The sequence below is a fragment of the Taeniopygia guttata genome, chromosome 1 (genome assembly GCF_048771995.1).
Source record: "Taeniopygia guttata chromosome 1, bTaeGut7.mat, whole genome shotgun sequence".
NCBI classification, from domain to species: domain Eukaryota; kingdom Metazoa; phylum Chordata; class Aves; order Passeriformes; family Estrildidae; genus Taeniopygia; species Taeniopygia guttata.
In genome coordinates, this window is record NC_133024.1 from 27,977,614 (window position 1) to 27,993,292 (window position 15,679).

The 15,679-nt window shown below is 49.8% G+C and overlaps 2 protein-coding genes and 1 non-coding gene across 23 annotated transcripts in view; all 3 read right to left on the reverse strand.

Annotated features, from left to right (window-relative positions):
• Nucleotides 1-1,617: 1,617 nt before the first annotated feature.
• NOP2 (NOP2 nucleolar protein) lies at nt 1,618-7,607 on the reverse strand. The gene is made up of 16 exons (XM_030266974.4): nt 7,423-7,607; nt 7,301-7,346; nt 7,145-7,227; nt 5,818-6,083; nt 5,479-5,522; nt 5,194-5,360; nt 4,212-4,411; nt 4,026-4,115; nt 3,859-3,946; nt 3,623-3,763; nt 3,307-3,446; nt 2,963-3,052; nt 2,570-2,692; nt 2,386-2,483; nt 2,158-2,288; nt 1,618-2,072 (listed from the first exon to the last, which is right to left on the reverse strand). Exons 1-16 carry the CDS (start codon nt 7,526-7,528, stop codon nt 1,813-1,815), a joined length of 2,073 nt encoding a protein of 690 aa, XP_030122834.4. The 5' UTR covers nt 7,529-7,607; the 3' UTR covers nt 1,618-1,812.
• A 509-nt stretch (nt 7,608-8,116) lies between these two features.
• The window catches only part of CHD4 (chromodomain helicase DNA binding protein 4), a 28,210-nt gene continuing 20,647 nt past the window's right edge, over nt 8,117-15,679 (reverse strand). For 7 of the 21 annotated variants that reach the window (XM_072925959.1, XM_041714606.2, XM_072925954.1 and 4 more), the window contains 20 exons: nt 15,399-15,530; nt 15,169-15,286; nt 14,838-14,962; nt 14,308-14,545; nt 13,965-14,137; nt 13,616-13,796; nt 13,429-13,539; nt 13,180-13,268; nt 12,961-13,094; nt 12,333-12,477; nt 11,990-12,155; nt 11,521-11,630; nt 11,154-11,289; nt 10,928-11,005; nt 10,675-10,812; nt 10,472-10,580; nt 10,018-10,150; nt 9,069-9,264; nt 8,778-8,969; nt 8,117-8,679 (listed from right to left, as the gene is read on the reverse strand). In XM_072925959.1, coding sequence (XP_072782060.1) covers nt 8,618-8,679; nt 8,778-8,969; nt 9,069-9,264; nt 10,018-10,150; nt 10,472-10,580; nt 10,675-10,812; nt 10,928-11,005; nt 11,154-11,289; nt 11,521-11,630; nt 11,990-12,155; nt 12,333-12,477; nt 12,961-13,094; nt 13,180-13,268; nt 13,429-13,539; nt 13,616-13,796; nt 13,965-14,137; nt 14,308-14,545; nt 14,838-14,962; nt 15,169-15,286; nt 15,399-15,530 — 2,766 coding nt within the window. In that variant the 3' untranslated portion in view covers nt 8,117-8,617. The remainder of the gene's footprint in view (nt 8,680-8,777; nt 8,970-9,068; nt 9,265-10,017; nt 10,151-10,471; nt 10,581-10,674; nt 10,813-10,927; nt 11,006-11,153; nt 11,290-11,520; nt 11,631-11,989; nt 12,156-12,332; nt 12,478-12,960; nt 13,095-13,179; nt 13,269-13,428; nt 13,540-13,615; nt 13,797-13,964; nt 14,138-14,307; nt 14,546-14,837; nt 14,963-15,168; nt 15,287-15,398; nt 15,531-15,679) is intronic. The other 14 variants (XM_030267103.4, XM_030267104.4, XM_072925966.1 and 11 more) reach the window with 12 other exon arrangements.
• On the reverse strand, nt 11,824-11,962 carry LOC115497825 (small Cajal body-specific RNA 11). The gene has a single exon (XR_003963402.1).

Sequence of the window (15,679 nt, forward strand, 5' to 3'; positions counted from 1 at the left end):
AAAGACGCCAAAAATAATCCCTTGGGTCCTCTGTATCCAACAATCCAGATACAAGCCCAAAGTGAGACAGTTGCATTTAGAGGTTCCTCCCTGACGTAATTCACATGGGGAAGCATGGGGAAGCATGGGGAAAAAGTTAATTTTCAGCTATGAAGATATTTGTTTAGTGGCTATTCAACACAAAATGATAGTCAGTTTCCCCCCTCCACTCCAAACAAGGTTATAGTAAATAAAACAAACAGATAGATAAGCCCTAAAAAGCAGAAGATAACAAAGTCTGTAACAAAGAGCAGGACTCCTGAGACACTGAGAGATTGAACCATTGCAGGAATCACACAAGTGCAACCTTGAAGGGCTTCAGCCAGAACCTTCACAACTGATAAAAAAGCAGCATTATCATGGGCTACGTGGGAAAGAGCAGATCTGTGATGGGATGTTTGAGGGAAACTGCAGGAGCGTGCAAAGTTTATCGTGCAATGTTTCAAGGAAGATTATGAGAGCAAACTTTACTGTGGGATGTTGAGGGGAAGGATTGAAGGAGGAGAAAGGGAAGCATCAAGCTAAATCAAGGAGAATTGAGCATGGGAAATGGAGAGAGGAATAAATAGGAGGCAGTCAGATGGAGACTGGCTGCTGGTTGCTGTGCCTGTGTGGCTGAGCCCTGCTCCCAATTACCACCATCTGTCCTGGCCTGGCATTAAGCTAATCCCAGCCCTTTTCCCTGCACGCTGCTGGTCTGTTAGTTACTGCAAGCTGGGCTAGCCTGCAAGCAGGACAGGAGGCCTGAGAAGCAGGCAGCAGACAGATCTCAAGCCTGAGGACCAGCTGCCAGTGACCCACCAAAGCGTGGGCAGACAATCCACCAGCATAGCCCAGGTTTGATGGGCCAGGGAGCAAGAACAGGATGAGGCCTTTTTTGTTGCTCATGTTTTTTAAGTGCTGTTTTGTGTTTCCCTGGGCACCCATCACAGCAGGCTCCCTCAGTTTCTGCTGATCACTCTGTGCCTGGTGGCATCAATAGAGTGGAAAGCTGCAGCCTCACATGTAGCAGAGCAGGATGTTTAAACAGAAACAGCCCAGACCACTGCTCACTGTGTCTTAAGGAGAAGCTGCTGCATCTGGGTGAACACAAAGGCAAAAAGAACTTCACTGTACAGCTCCACAAACCAAAAGTAATCCCTGCTCAAGCCTGGGAGGCCAAGAACTGAGACACTGCTAGGGACTAGAAAAATGGTGAAATGGGGACAGTCACAAGAATGAACTAAGTGACAACGGGGAACCAGGGAACCATTGGGCTAGAGCCTTAGCCAGACAAAACTCAGCTGACAGCTCCATACAACACAGCCTTCATGCAGGCAGCAAGGATTTCAGCTCCCACTGCTTCCTCACAAACATCCCCGTTATAGGGAGTAAGGACAGACACCAGAAACGCCAGAGCTTCGCCTGGGAGTAAGAGGGGTTTCTGCTGCAAAGGAATAAGGGGACACAGCAGAATTCTGTATTCCAGAAACGCCAGAGCATCGCCTGGGAGTAAGAGGGGTTTCTGCTGCAAAGGAATAAGGGGACACAGCAGAATTCTGTATTTCGTGTTCCAAGGAAAAAGAACAAGACTTGAGCAAGAGTATAAAACATTTAATGGATCAGTGCATCAGTCCTTGATGCAAAACGGAAAGGAGCAAAGGGGGCTATCGTTGTCCCAGGTGCTCAGAGCTGCAGAGATGATCTGCACAGAGCAGCAAAGTGGGGGTACACACAGCTGCAGCAGCCTTTGCTCTCCAAGGAAGGGAGCAGCACGTGGAAAAGCAGTTCCTCTCACTGTCCATTCGCTTTCACTCTATGCTTCTTCTTCCTGGCAGGGACTTTAGGCCGCATCATTTTGGGAAAAGGCCGGACAGCCTTCAAGGGTCTCCTCTGTGCTTGCAATGAACATTTCTTCTTCAAAGCAGGTTGGGGCAGCTTCTGCTCTTTGTCAGCTTTTGATTCCTCAAGTTTCTTCTTTTTTGGCGGAGGCTCCGTGACGACTGTATCAGGGACAGCGGACGGAGCTGCCGCTTCCACGGCAGGCTCTTCATCTGAAAGGAGAGAAAGGCGCTGTGAGAACCCTGGGGCTTCTGCAGGGAAAGCAGCCAGCTCAGCTGAGCTCCAGCACTACGTTACCTTTCTGTGCCTGCGGGAGGGCATTGGAGAACTTCTTGAACTTAGCGATGAAGAACCCATCCATATTGTGTGTGTGGGGGTAGAAACGCCGTGTAGACTTGAGGGACGGGTGGAAGCGACGGTCCTTGAACCTGGAGGAAGAAGTCGGGTGAGGAGTGATAGAATGCCTCTGCTCAAACCTGGCCACCCAGGAGCAGTCACACGTGCAGCCTGTAACCCAGCACACACCTGGTGAAGCCTTCCTTGCCAAAGTCCAGGCCTGTGGCCACCAAACGGACATTGCGTTTCTTCAGGGCATAATCCACAACACACTCGTTCTCCTCCACCTGCCAGAGGCTAAGCATTAGGATCCAAAACTCACCATCTCCTGAGGAGGAGGTGACCACAGCACATCGTGGTAGAAGGCACTTACCATGATGGAGCAAGTGCAGTAGACAATGTAGCCCCCTGTCTCTGAGGCAGCATTGACCGAATCTATGGCGCTAAGAATCAGCTCCTTCTGCAGGTGGGCACAACGCTGAATGTCCTTCTCATCCTGAGGGAGAAAGAAAGGTTAGGATGCCACAGGCACAGGGAAGCACCCCAGGCCTCTGCTGTGGATGAGAGAATAACAGGAGAGCAAAGCACATATAATGTACAAGAGTCTGGAGTCTTCTGCAGAAGTAGTGTCAAAAAACTAGCCCTGGTACAACACATAGAATAAGAAAGAAAAGGAAAAATGTATTGTAGGTATCTCTCAAGAACAAAGCTGCCCCCAAAGGCCTTCCTCTCATGACTCATACTTGAGTCTGCACTTGTCACCCACCTTGTTGGTTTTGACAGCAGGATCCTTGGAAATGACGCCTGTTCCACTACAAGGAGCATCAAGCAAGACACGGTCGAACCCTCCAATAACCTACAGGAAGATGTAGATTCGGAATTATGGCCACAGCTGGGGACTCAAAACAAGGCCAAGACTAGAAGGGAAACCAGAAGACTGGGAAGGCAGGAAAAACTCCTCCCTCCTCGCTGTCCACCTTCCTGCCTCTGTATCAAACAACAAACACACTCCCCAGCAGCTCTGCTCATCCTCCTGTGACAGGTGACTCTGGAGAGTCACTAAAGGGACAGCACAGGAGCTCTGGGTTAGCACTGCAAACAGGAACGTACCTTGGGGAACTGGCGTCCATCGCAGTTACTCACAACAGCATTGGTGACTCCCAGGCGGTGCAAATTCCCTACCACGCTACGTAGCCGCTCAGCACTGCTGTCATTAGCCAGGATCATCCCTGTGTTCTTCATAAGCTGAGCTGCCAGAGGGCAAAACACACCAGCAAGGGGCTGAAAACCTCATGTACCTTTGTCTCCAGTGACAGCCACCCCCTCCTTTCCTCGAGTTCAGTCCCCCTCTACTCCCCCTTTCTGTGTGGACCAGTGGAAACTCCTCACTTGACAGAGGAGCCCTCCCAAGGCTCCAGGGTGGTACCTATGTAGCTGGTCTTGCCTCCTGGGGCACAGCACATATCCAGGATGCGCTCATTCTCCTGTGGAGCCAGCGCCATGACAGGGAGAAGACTGGAGGCTCCTTGCAGCATGTAGTGTCCAGCCAGATACTCTGGGGTGGCACCTGGGCAGGGAAGGCAGAACAGAAGAAGATAACACGTGAAAGAAAGGGAAGCAGGAGCGGGTGAGCTCAGCCCTGTACGGCAAAGGTGATCTCACCGATGGGCACAGTGGAGTCATAAATCACAAGTCCCGTTTTCGACCACTTCCCCAAGGGGTCAAGATTCACGCCCCGGTTGATGAGAGCCTGCAAGGCAAGGGGAGGGGACTGAGACGCTGCTCTGTGGGACAGGCAGCTCAGGACACAGCCACCGGCTCCTGCTGACCTGTGCCAGGTCCCGCCGCCGCGTCTTCAGCGTGTTGGTGCGAATGGTGATAGGGCGCGGGACCTCGTTAGCCTCCAGGAAGTTTATCAGCTGGATGGAAGGAGGGGCAGAGAACAGAGACAGGAATGAATTCTCAGGGAGGCAGCCAAGCCCTGTCAGTCAGCACAGCTACGGGCAGGATCCCACCTCAGGGAGCGGGAAGATGTCCATGAGCTTGGCGAGCAGGAAGTCGCTGTAGGAGTAGTAGGCGGCCATGTCCCGGCGCAGCAACGTGAGGTATTCCTGCCGGGAGCGCCCCTCCTCCCGCCTCACCCCAAAGTCCTGCAGCACCTCCATGTTGCCCTGGATGCGCTGGTGAATGACGTGCAGGTCAGGCGGCTCAGCAGGTGGGAACACCGTCAAGGAATCACCAACAGCCAAGGAACTCGCCCAGGGGCTCTTTACAAGTACAATCAGCCGCGCTGGACTCGCGCGTGGCAGCAGTGCCTGCGCCAGAAAGGCTCTGCTGGAATACTGCTGCCAGCAGAGCTCAGCAGATGCAGGATTCAAAGGATGAAACTGGACAAAAAAGTTCACAAGGCAGAACTAGAGGGTGTTTAAAAGAATTAGTTTAGGTAAACAGAGAAAAACAGAAAAAAAAACACCAAAAAACAAAAAAACAGCATAAGTAGTGTTTTAATACTGAAAGCATTACCTGCAGAAGAAAAAGAGACCAGAAATTCCCCAAGGGCAACCAAGCGGTATAAAGGAGAGTAAGAAGGAAGGCAGGAAATTAAAATCAGCAAGTCCAGCAGCAAGAACTTTGGATGCTAGAATTGCTGTCATCAGAAACTCTGGGAATGGGTTATAAAAACACCCACCAGGAAAATCAAGGTAGAGAGGAACAAACCACATAATAAGTCATCTATATGTATTTAGGACTAGAAGGGAAATTAGGGCAGGTTCCAAGCCCCATACAGGGCGTCACAGATTTCCTAACTGTGCTATAGAGAAGCACAACATTATACATTATCTATTAGGACAGCTCAGCTAAAAATACCTTGTCACGCAGAGACACTTTTGCTAAGCAATATGCATGATAAAAGTCCAAGGGAAGCTCTTTGGTTATATTCAGGCCCCATGCTGCATCATGCACATGGCTTATGGATGTCACAGATAAAAAGGATATCCTCCTTCTCAATCTCTTCACTAGTTGGCAGTTTAAATTGTTCATCTATATCCAGGTTGAGCTGCAGATCAGGGCCCTCTTCTTCCTTCTGTCCCATTTTCTGCTTGCTTGCTTCTTCTGCTTCGTCTTCCTCCTCCTCTTCGCTGTCATCTTCACTGAGGCCTTCCCTAATGACAAAGAACAGGATCACACAGATGCTTCTCAACTACCATTTCTAAGATGGCACAGAAGACAAGAATAACAGCACAGGCTCCTCTTTCCTCAGGAAAGGCTCTACACACTCACCTGTCAGGCTTCTGCTTCAGGGCAGCTTTTTCAATAGGGAGCAGCTAAATAGAGACAAAAGATTAATCAAAAAATATCCAGTCATCCCCTTACTTCCCACATCTGTGAAATTTACTTGCTCTGTTTAAAAGGGACAACAAACAAAAGCACTGAATATTATGCTGGAATCAGCTGTTACTGTTAAACTTTAAATCGTTCTTGTGAAGGAAAAAGGGGAAAGTTCTCCACCACCTCACCACCCACTGCCACTAAAGCCATCCTTCCCCCCCAGGCCCGAGGGGTCCTTTTAGCCACCAACATCAAGTATTCACTATGTAATTGAGGGCAAGACGTTCCTACCTCTTCTTCCTCTGATGATGAGGCACCATAATCATCCACCATCTCCTCACTGCTCCCATCCTCCTCCTCCTCCATCTCCCAGCTGCTCTCTTCCGCCTCACCATCACTGGATAATTCCACATGATTTCCTTTAGGTTGGGTTTTCTTGGCTTTGGCTGGAGCCAGCCACTTGGAATTGCCATCACTGAAGCCAGAACGGCCACGGGCAGTTTGTCCTGCTGCCTTTACAGCACGTTTATCCTTCTGTGGGGACAGCTGCTCTTCAGCTAGAGGCAGAAGAAGCAGTCAAAAGTTAGGCATTATTTCCAAAATCAGCTGCTCTGCTTTTTCAGTTGTTACACAAAAAGGCCTTAGTCCGAGTCCTGAGCTGCCTGTCCAGAGGGAGGGACTGGCTCTCTACATCTCATAAAGTACTGGGCATGTTCCTACCTCTCCCCCAGAGGACCTTTCAGGAGATCTAACTATAATTATGAAATAAAAACACTGCCACAAAATTCTTATGGTTATTTGCTCTGACATACTATAGTATCCTCTGTCCCGAACCCCCGTCTATCCTTCCTTCTTTCTGCTTTAAAAGTTTCCTGAGCTGCACAAGATGTAACACACAGACTTAAAAGACTCAGCTATAAAAGCAGCCTGCAACAACCTTGCTGTGAATAGAAAATAAGTAAAAAATGGACTTAACACACAGAAGAGAGACCTTTGACTAGTTCTTCAGACAACACTGCCTCCTGGCATGGCAGCCACCAGAAATCAGATAAAACTCATTGTTATTATCTATTACAGAGAGCCCAAAAGAAGGCCAGGATGATGAAGGGTCTGGAGGTCAAGCTGTTTGAGGAGCAGCTGAGGTCACTTGGTCTGTTCAGCCTGGAGGAGACTAAGGAGAGACCTCTAGGCAGTCTGCAACTTTCTCATGAGAGGAAGAGGAGGAGCAGGCATTAATCTTTGTGGTGACCCATGACAGGACTTGAGGGTACAGCAATCAAAGTTGTGTCAGGGGAGGGGGGGAGGTTTAGGCACTGGAACAAGTTCCCAAGGAAGTGATCACAGCACCAAGTCCATCTGAGCTCAAGAAGGGTTTGGACAACACTTTCAGGAACGTGGTGTGAATCTTGGGGTGGTCCTGTGCAGGGCCAGGAGCTAACTTAACTATCTTTGTGGGTCCCTTCCAACTCGGGAAGCTCCAGGATTCTGTGATTTAAAATAATGAAATTCCACGCGTCCCTTGCGTTAAAAAGGACGCCAGAGAAGGATGGCGGCGGCAGCGCCCGGGGGGAAGCAGGACTGAGGACCGCCAGCCCGGTTCGGACCCGCTCCCACTCACCCGTCGGCTCCCGCTCTCCTCCTCCTCCTCGCGGCCTGCTCGCCGCCGGGCCGCTGCCCGCTGCCAGCCGCCGCTTCGCAGCCCTGCACCGGGAGGGGAAACAGCCATCAGCCCCGGCCCGGCCCACACACCGCGCCCACCGAACCGCCCCCTCACCTCTTTCTGCCGTGACTGGAGAGCTTCTTCCTGCCGCTCTCCGGCTCTGCGGGAAGACACGCGGCGGTCAGGCGGCCGCAGGCGCCGCGGGGCGGCCGCGGGCCGGTCCAGGCCGCACTTACCTGGCGGCAGGAAGCGGGCCAGCTCCACCTCGGCCCCGCGCTGCTTGCGGGCCTTGCGCCCGGGGCCGCGCTTCTCCTTCCTGGTGGGATCGAGCTTCCGCCCCATGGCCGCGCCGCGCCAGCCCCGCCGCACGTGCCGCGCTCCCGCCGCCCCGGCGCACGCGCCGCCGCGGGCCCGCCCCCGCGCCGCCCGTCCTGACCCCTGATTGGCCCTGCCGGCAGCGTCAGCGGCGCGCGCCGCCCGCCCCGCCGCGGGAACGGCGGCACCGGGAGGGTCCCGGCGGCACCGGCAGCGAGGGAGCGGCGCTCCTGCCGCGGGCACCCACGGGCGGGTCCTGCAGCCCGGGCAGGCGGCAAACAGCCCAAGGAGGCAGCAGAGAAAGGCGCGGTGCAGCCGCAGCGCGGAAAGGAGTTACAGAATCAGACTGGTAAGGTAGGGGCGCAGAGGTTTAAGCATCATCTAGCCCAACACTCATGCCAGGCGCAGGGACACCACTCCTGAGACCAGGTTCCTCAATGCCTTATGGAGCCTGGCCTTAAACACTGCCAGGGCTGGGGCATCTACTGCCCTTCTCAGAGGTGTAGGATACCCCAAAAGCTGCTCCGATAGAGCAAAAAGGCATGACTACCTCTTCTTTCAATGCTGAGACCACATACTTACCCCAGTACACTCACGATACTAGAGACAACAAAATAAAATACAAGGAAATTTTATTTTTCAGTTTTATCAACGTTTTGCTCTGTTTTTTGTTGGTTTTTCACTGTTTGCTTTTGTCTTCAAGCTGCTTATTAATTGACAAGTCCGGTCAGTTTTTTTATTAAAAAGGATTTTGATGGAGGTAGCTTTGTCTCTGTCCTGGCTTTTGCTTGGTCTTGCCTGCGCACTTGTCTCAGTAAACAAACTCAAAATAAAATTAAGAACGAAACTGGAATTCCAGGCGGAGGCAACGAGCAATGCAGCCAGGTTCTCCATGTAACAGACATGGCGCTGGGGCCTCCAGTCACTATATACAGAGTCCATCATACATCCATCCCCCTCTCTCCTAAACACACTCCTTGCTCCAACGGGCTGGCTGCAGAGGAAGGAGTTTCTTCTCCTTCCAGAGACCTGAGCAGCAGCTTCCATGGAGGGAAACAGCACCCAGTCAGGAATGTCAGGCAGAGGGGTAGAGTGTGAAGGGGTGGGCTAGGGGAGTCACTTCAGCTTGGCCGAAAGGTCAACAGCACTGGGCCAGGAACTCACTGCTGCTGGGCCACCTGTAGGGTGAGAGAGGAGGACCTGAGACTCACGGGCTGGTCACCAGAGCCCAGCCGGGCCCACGGAGGGCCCCTCCCCCTGGAATTCCCTTACTGACCAGAGCGGGTACGTACTTGTTGGGGAGGGGGCGGCGGCGGGGGCTCGCTGCTGCGGTTGGCCAGGCGGCTGAGGATGTTGCGTTCTGACATCTGAAGGCGCACTGCCACAGGTGGGATGCGGGCGATTGTGGCAGGCAGACGAGTCACATCTGCCTTCATGTCACTCAACAGCTCCTCCAGCTGCTTCAGAACTACAAGAGAAAGGGACATCTGTTCGGACGGGAAAGGGACACCCCAGAGGGGACAGCGCTGCCGAACACCGATCCTGCCCGTTTAACACACCGCATTACCTTTGTGCAGCACAGCATTGGCTGGTTTATTCCCAGCCATTGATTCCTTGGACAGGTGCTGGTGGCTCTCAGCCAGGCATTCCACCTCTGCAAAACGTGTGTTCAGAGCCATGGATGGGTGAGATGGGTCTTCGGACATGTTCAGATAGGCAGCTCGCCGCAACTGTTCCTCGATCACCAGTGCTTGTTCCAGGAGCTGCAAGGTGGGGCAGGAATGAGTCTTTCAGCAGCTGACTGAGAGGAAGCCTTGTCTGTACCCCCAGTCTCTCCTGATCCAATTCCCCACCATCTCATAAAGTGAGATTGTGTAGCTGAATCTCCTTTCACCAGCTGGTTTTACTAAGTAGCCCGAAACAATAAGGGTTTCATGAAGCAAAGTCAGATACACAAAAAAAAACCCCAGGGTACATTTGGTTTAACAGACTACAACTCCTCTAGTATTTTCATTCCTCCTCTGATTCTTTTTACACATTCTTTATGAGGCAAATGGGACAGCAATTACTCTTTGAACCCAAGGGAAAAGTATTCCATCCTATTTATAGAAAGAGTCTAAAATCTTGTAAGCATTTGGAAAAATCAGCTGGAATCCTATCAGCGCTGAACTTACCATTAAATCTATAGTTGATCAATGTTTTACCCCAAAACATTGATCTGGTTGCAGCAGACCAAGCAGAAGCTGTGATGAAAACAGCTGCTTGAACCTTAAGCCTCTTACTTACCAGTTGTTCAATAAACATTTGCATAGAGAGCACCCCCAAATACCATTTCCAGAAAAAAAGGAAGCTCCTATCATGGAGCAACTGCATGATCCCGAGATATAGTGCTTTTTTTATTACCCCTAAAACAAAAGGCATTGCCTACATCTTTCACTTTCTTGGTGAAAACTCAGAACTCCAAGAACCTGTTCTTAGAGATCCAGGCAGTTATCGCACTAAAGATAAATCCTTACCTTAAATCTCCTTGCCAAAAACTTATTCTTTATTTCCAGGAAGTTACCCCTGTTCATCTCACCCTTGAAGGGTTCATTGAGGATGGCGTAACGTGGATCATTCTGAATATCCTGCCAACGGGCATAGCCATGACTGAGATGGGATGAGCTCAGGCAAACAAACGCAGTGAAAACAAGGGAATAATACACAGCCCAGGCAGTACTGTTTTCCAGAGGGAGTGGGGAAAGGGGGTACAGAGAGGGGACAAACAGGAGCCAAGGGAGGGGAATGAGAACTATGTCCTGCTAAGTCTTAGCTATGCTGCAGGAAGCTCCCCTTCCCACCATCACTTTCACTCTTGTGAAGATAAAACATTCTTTCACTTAACCTATGCCAGTCAGATCCAGAATGGTCACTTTCACCGTGACAAATTATGTGCAAGGTGGGAGAATGTGTCTCTCATGGCAAGGATACTTGATAATCCCAGCTAGGAGCCAGTAGTCATGACGCCGATGCCAGATCTCATAGGTCTTCTTTGTGACGGTGGCAGCCCGCTCTTCGTTCTGCCAGAGGGAGTGTAGCTCTGCAAAGGTGAGAGACACAAGAACAGTTGGAAGTTACTTCACAAACATAAGCATGAGCTTATAAACAAGTTCAAGCAGATAAAGATCACATACCAGTGAAACCACCATCTGCTATGTTGAACATGAAGCGCTGCTTTACTGCCTTCTTGTGCCTTTCATCTACTGAGTCTTTCAGCATCTCTCCATTCTGCAGCATCACCACATCTCTCTTATCATCGTCCTTTTTCTCATCTGTACACACAGGAAATTATTAAAACAAACACGGCAGATAGTGCAACAAGTTGAACCCACAATGAATCCTTGCAGAAGAAGGGTTAACGAAGAGAAGGGAGTCATCATGCCTCACCTTTCTCATCCAGAGTGATTATAGGAGGGTCAGGGGGATTTTCAGTAGCTGCTCTGTCTTCCACTTTTTCCGCGTCAGCTGCAGGAAAGAAGGGGAACATGAGATGCACGGGAACATAGCAAGTCAAGAGTTTTGTTCTTCGACCAGTGAAACCCAATACTATTCTGCAACTTCCCAGTGATTTTCTACATTCAAGCCTATTTCTTTATGATCACGTGCTTTGTACCTTTGCTTTCTACTTCCATTGGTTCATCTGGTCTTTCTTTCACTTCTGTTTCCTCTACTTTTTTTTCATCTGCTTCTGTGGAGTTCACTGGGGATTTTGCTTCCTGGGGCGGTGTCTCCCCAGGCTGAGCACACTGCTGAGGACAGAGAGCAGTGAGACACAAAGTATAGCAGTACACGACAACAGAACGCAGTCACAGTCGTTTAAAAAGTAAAGACACACAAAACTGTGAGGCCAATTCTGAGGACCAGAGGATTATCTTCAAGTATCACTCTAAAAACTCATCTCTGCCTCAGCTGAAATGAAGAGAGGGCAGAAGTAGAGAAATTCACATGAGAAATTACAAGGCAAAAAAGCCAAAACTCACCTCCATAGGGGCCTCTGTTTCAGTAGCAGAGGCACTGAGCTCCTTCTCTGGTTCAGAAGGCTCTCCTTGCTCCTTAGTACTTGCTCCTTCTTCTACTTTTACTCCATCTTCTGTGTATTCCCCATGCCAGAGCAGCACAGCAGACAAAAGAGAAACAAATCAGTAAGGTCTTCCCTGTTACCAAGACCACTTCTTTGCTCGCAGAGTTCAGGCTCATCAAAATTGAACTAACATGACCCTCCCCTTTCCTACCCACTACAAATGCTGGGCTTCTCACTGATGCCAGTTCACCCCAGGAAAGCCAGTGTCCTCTCTTGCCTTTAAGGGCTTGCAAATGTCTTTGGCAGCCCTCCTAACATGAGAGTAAGTTGATCTGCGTCCACCCACAGACCCCATCACCACAGCTCCGGTGAGGGGAACAGCCAGGCTAAGGTCAGGACGCAGGACTCTGCAAGAGGGGAGCCCTCACCAGGCGGAGGAACAGGGGCCGGTGTATTCGGCTGCGTATCCCCTGGTGTCGAAGGAGTTGGAGTTTTGGGAGAGGGTGAGCTGGGCTGTGAAAGTTTCTTGTTCTCCTCTATCTCTGCCAGTTCTGGCATACTCCAGCGGCCGTTCACATGCTCAAATTCCTGCACCTGCACAAGAGGGAGAGAAAGATGGAGGAGTCATACAAAACTCATTCACACTTGAATAGGCAGACCACTGAGAACACAATAGTAGATGTGAAAGAAGAGGTAACTCCAACTCAAGACCCCAGCGACTACAGCTGTATGTATGGCCAGCAAAGGCCACATTGCTCTGCTGGGACCTACCTTTTTGCGTATAAGGGACATGACCCCAATGCGAGTAAGGACGTGCTGTCGAGAAAGACCTTCCCGTGGGACCCCATCTGCAAAGGTCTCCGCACCATCAGCTCCAGGTTCACATAAATGGCGCATGAACAGCGAGACATAGGCCCTGCAACGATTGAGAGACAAGCGATTTGTCCATAAATTGGATTATCTGGAGACAAGCATTGTCAGATCCCTTCCAGCACATAAGGGAAATTACCCCAAGACTCTTAACTCATAGTAAGCTCTGGGGCTTCAGGCTCTTTAAGGGAGAATTTCCTAATAGAAATCACTACATACATAGAGGACATACAGCTAACTCAAGAGTCTTGAGTCAGAAACAATCATAAGCCCAAGAAAGACTCTGGGAGAGTACTCATTACATGCTTGTAGAGCCATGCTACTCCTATAAAAGCATTTACTTTTGGTGACTGAAGAGTCAGATCCAAGTAAGAGAGTTAGCAACGACCCCAGCTTATACTTCATTCTCTCACAAAGAATCAACAAATACATTAAGGAAATGTAGTCTCCAAGGAAAGGCCCAATTCTCATTCTTCCCCGACAGGTCTAGTTGCTGTCAGCCTTCCATTCCTGCCTACTGCAAACTCACTTGAACTCTTTCTCTGACTTGCCACGGAGGTCCCGAACAAGCCACTGAGTGGTGAAGGCATCCTGAGGTGGCATTCCATAGCGCATGATAGCATTGAGGAAGGCTTTCCGCTGGCGAGCGTTGAAACCCAACACCTAGAAAGAAGGAGCAGACAGACAGATATGGCAAGAGGAATACAGGAGCAGCTGGGATGCAAATGCCTTCCCTGGTACAACTTACCTCAATGTTCCCTCCCACACGGGCCAGTAAGGGAGGCAGAGGCTTATCCTTATCGTTTCTCAAGCCCTTGCGGCTAGGCCTACGAGCTGCTGAAGAGAGAAATGCAGCTAAGTAAAGAGACAATGCATACTGTTGTGTGAATACTGCCCCAGCAGGAGAGCACCACAAAACGTATCAATTGCCCAAATCAAGTCCCAGCTGTTTCCACGCTCAAAGCAACCCAGGAACTTTGGCTCCAGTAGAACTTACCTTCAGATCTCTCATCAAAGTCTTCATCTCCTTCTTCAGAAGCAACTGAATAGTCTGACTGATTATCTGACTGGTCATCCTGCCAGTCTGAAAGAAAAACAGCACGTGAGCCTGAGACGCTACTCCGTTACTTCCCAGCAACACATACTTACACCCGTTTTTCCCTCAGGGTTCTGTGGATTTGTACCTCTATCCTCTTGCGAGCCATCGTTGTAGTTAACTTGCTTGCGAATACGTTTGCCCTTGCCCAGATTCCTGGCCAGATCTTCCTGTTGTTGCTCATAATGGTGACGGAGCAGTTTCTCCCAGTAATCAGGATCCACTGACTCCTCTTGCTTAATAATTTCCCGTTCAACCTCCTCTTCCTCCTGCCAGCAAGGTAACACACTTAGGGCCCTGTGCTCCAAGTCCCAGCCTGTCATAGCAGATATATGCCTGCCTGCTTGGCCTTAAAAGCTTCAGAGCTCAATTAACTTAATTGATCCTCCATCGATGACTCAGGAGAATGTATTAGCTGACATCCACCTCATACTCACCCCCATCTCCTCCTCACGAACCACATACTGGGCCACCTTGAAGGAGCTGAGATACTCATTCATGCCCTGAAGTTCTGTATCTTCTGTTTCATCCTGGTTCCGATCCAACAGACGCTCAATTGCTTTGTCATCATAGTGGATGACACTACTGTCCTCGCCTTCTTTGTTATCCCCTGAAGGAAGAGTACAGGCACCGTCGCTGTATGGATCTCAATAGACTACGAAGGGGAATGCCACCCTAGACCCCCTCTGTAGAGCTATAATCAGCACTGTGTCTACAGTCTCTCACTAAATAAGGAGCCAGATCTCCCCACTCCCTTCAGCTCTACTCCCAGGCACTCACCCCCCTCAGTAGCCTCATCCTTGAAGAGCTCTTCAGTGCCAAATTTGAGAATGTCATCAAGCTCCTGTTTGGACATGGAGCCTGTCTTGGAGCCCAACCCTGGTCTCACTACCAGGTGAGTTAGCATCATCTTCTTCTTGGCCACCTGAGTGATACGCTCCTCCACTGAGGCCCTTGTCACAAAGCGATATATCATCACTTTCTTGTTCTGTCCAATTCTGTGTGCACGGCTGAAGGCCTAGAAAAGAGATATGCTCAGAACAATCTAGAGCTGCATAAGCAGTAATCTGATATACCCCACCTACCTCCACAAGCCTCCCACCTGCCTTCACGTTCGCTCTTACCATCAGTGAAGGCTATGCTCTAGAAGATTCCTCTACTATTTCACTTCCCCATCTCTATCCATCCTCACTGCTCTAATTTTGCATATATCTAGAAGGGAAGTCTCACACTCCTTCACTCTTTCTGATGATTTCATGACTCCTCTTCCTCAGGATTACTCCATAATGAGTGATCCCATTCAGACTCACCTGGATATCATTGTGGGGGTTCCAGTCTGAATCGTAGATAATCACAGTATCTGCTGTGGCCAAGTTAATACCAAGACCCCCAGCTCGAGTTGAAAGCAGAAAGCAGAACTGCTGAGCTCCAGGAGCTTAGAATAAAAAGAGAACAAAAGTAATCAGGAGTGTGCAGTACTCAAAAAAGGATTTGTAATTGACCTACATCACGTGACAAGGATTTGCTATTAATTTAAGATTCCAGGAAAGCAATGGAAGACTCGGGGCACAACAATCCCATGAGTATTAAGCACATACAAGGCAAGCTTTCATTTAACAGAAAAAGTAGGCGACTATATACCATTGAAGCGATCAATAGCCTCCTGACGCATGTTCCCCGTGATTCCTCCATCAATCCGCTCATATTTGTATCCTTCGTGTTCCAAAAAATCTTCTAGAAGGTCCAACATTTTAGTCATCTGCATATAAGGAAAACATCACCACAGAGGAGTGAGGGACACGTGGATACCAGATCAACAGACTTCCTTCTCAGAAAAAGTATTCCAAGCCTAAAGGTTTTTCTCCATATACCTGAGAGAATATGAGCACTCTGTGACCTCCTTCCTTCAGGTTCTTTAACATTTTCTGGAGCAGCAACAGCTTTCCAGAGGCTCGAATAAGTGCACTACCATCATACATGCCATTTGGCATTTTTGGAGCTTCCTAAAAAGAAAGAGAAAGACGAAATAGGAGGCAAGGGACAAAAGCAGTTTGAAGGGATCCAATTTGGTCTTAGTCCCCAGCTGATGCTGGCTCACACCTGGTCACTTAGCTTGGTACAACTGCAAGGCATAGCACTGCCTGCATGAAAC

Coding starts and splice junctions, on each gene's coding strand:
- NOP2 (XM_030266974.4), bottom strand. CDS start 7,528: ATGGGGCGGAAGCTCGATCCCACCAGGAAGGAGAAGCGCGGCCCCGGG. Junction 5,361..5,478: donor CTGAAGCAGAAGCCTGACAG/GTGAGTGTGTAG, acceptor CTTTGTCATTAG/GGAAGGCCTCAGTGAAGATG. Junction 4,412..5,193: donor TGAAGAGATTGAGAAGGAGG/ATATCCTTTTTA, acceptor CGGTGTTCCCAC/CTGCTGAGCCGCCTGACCTG.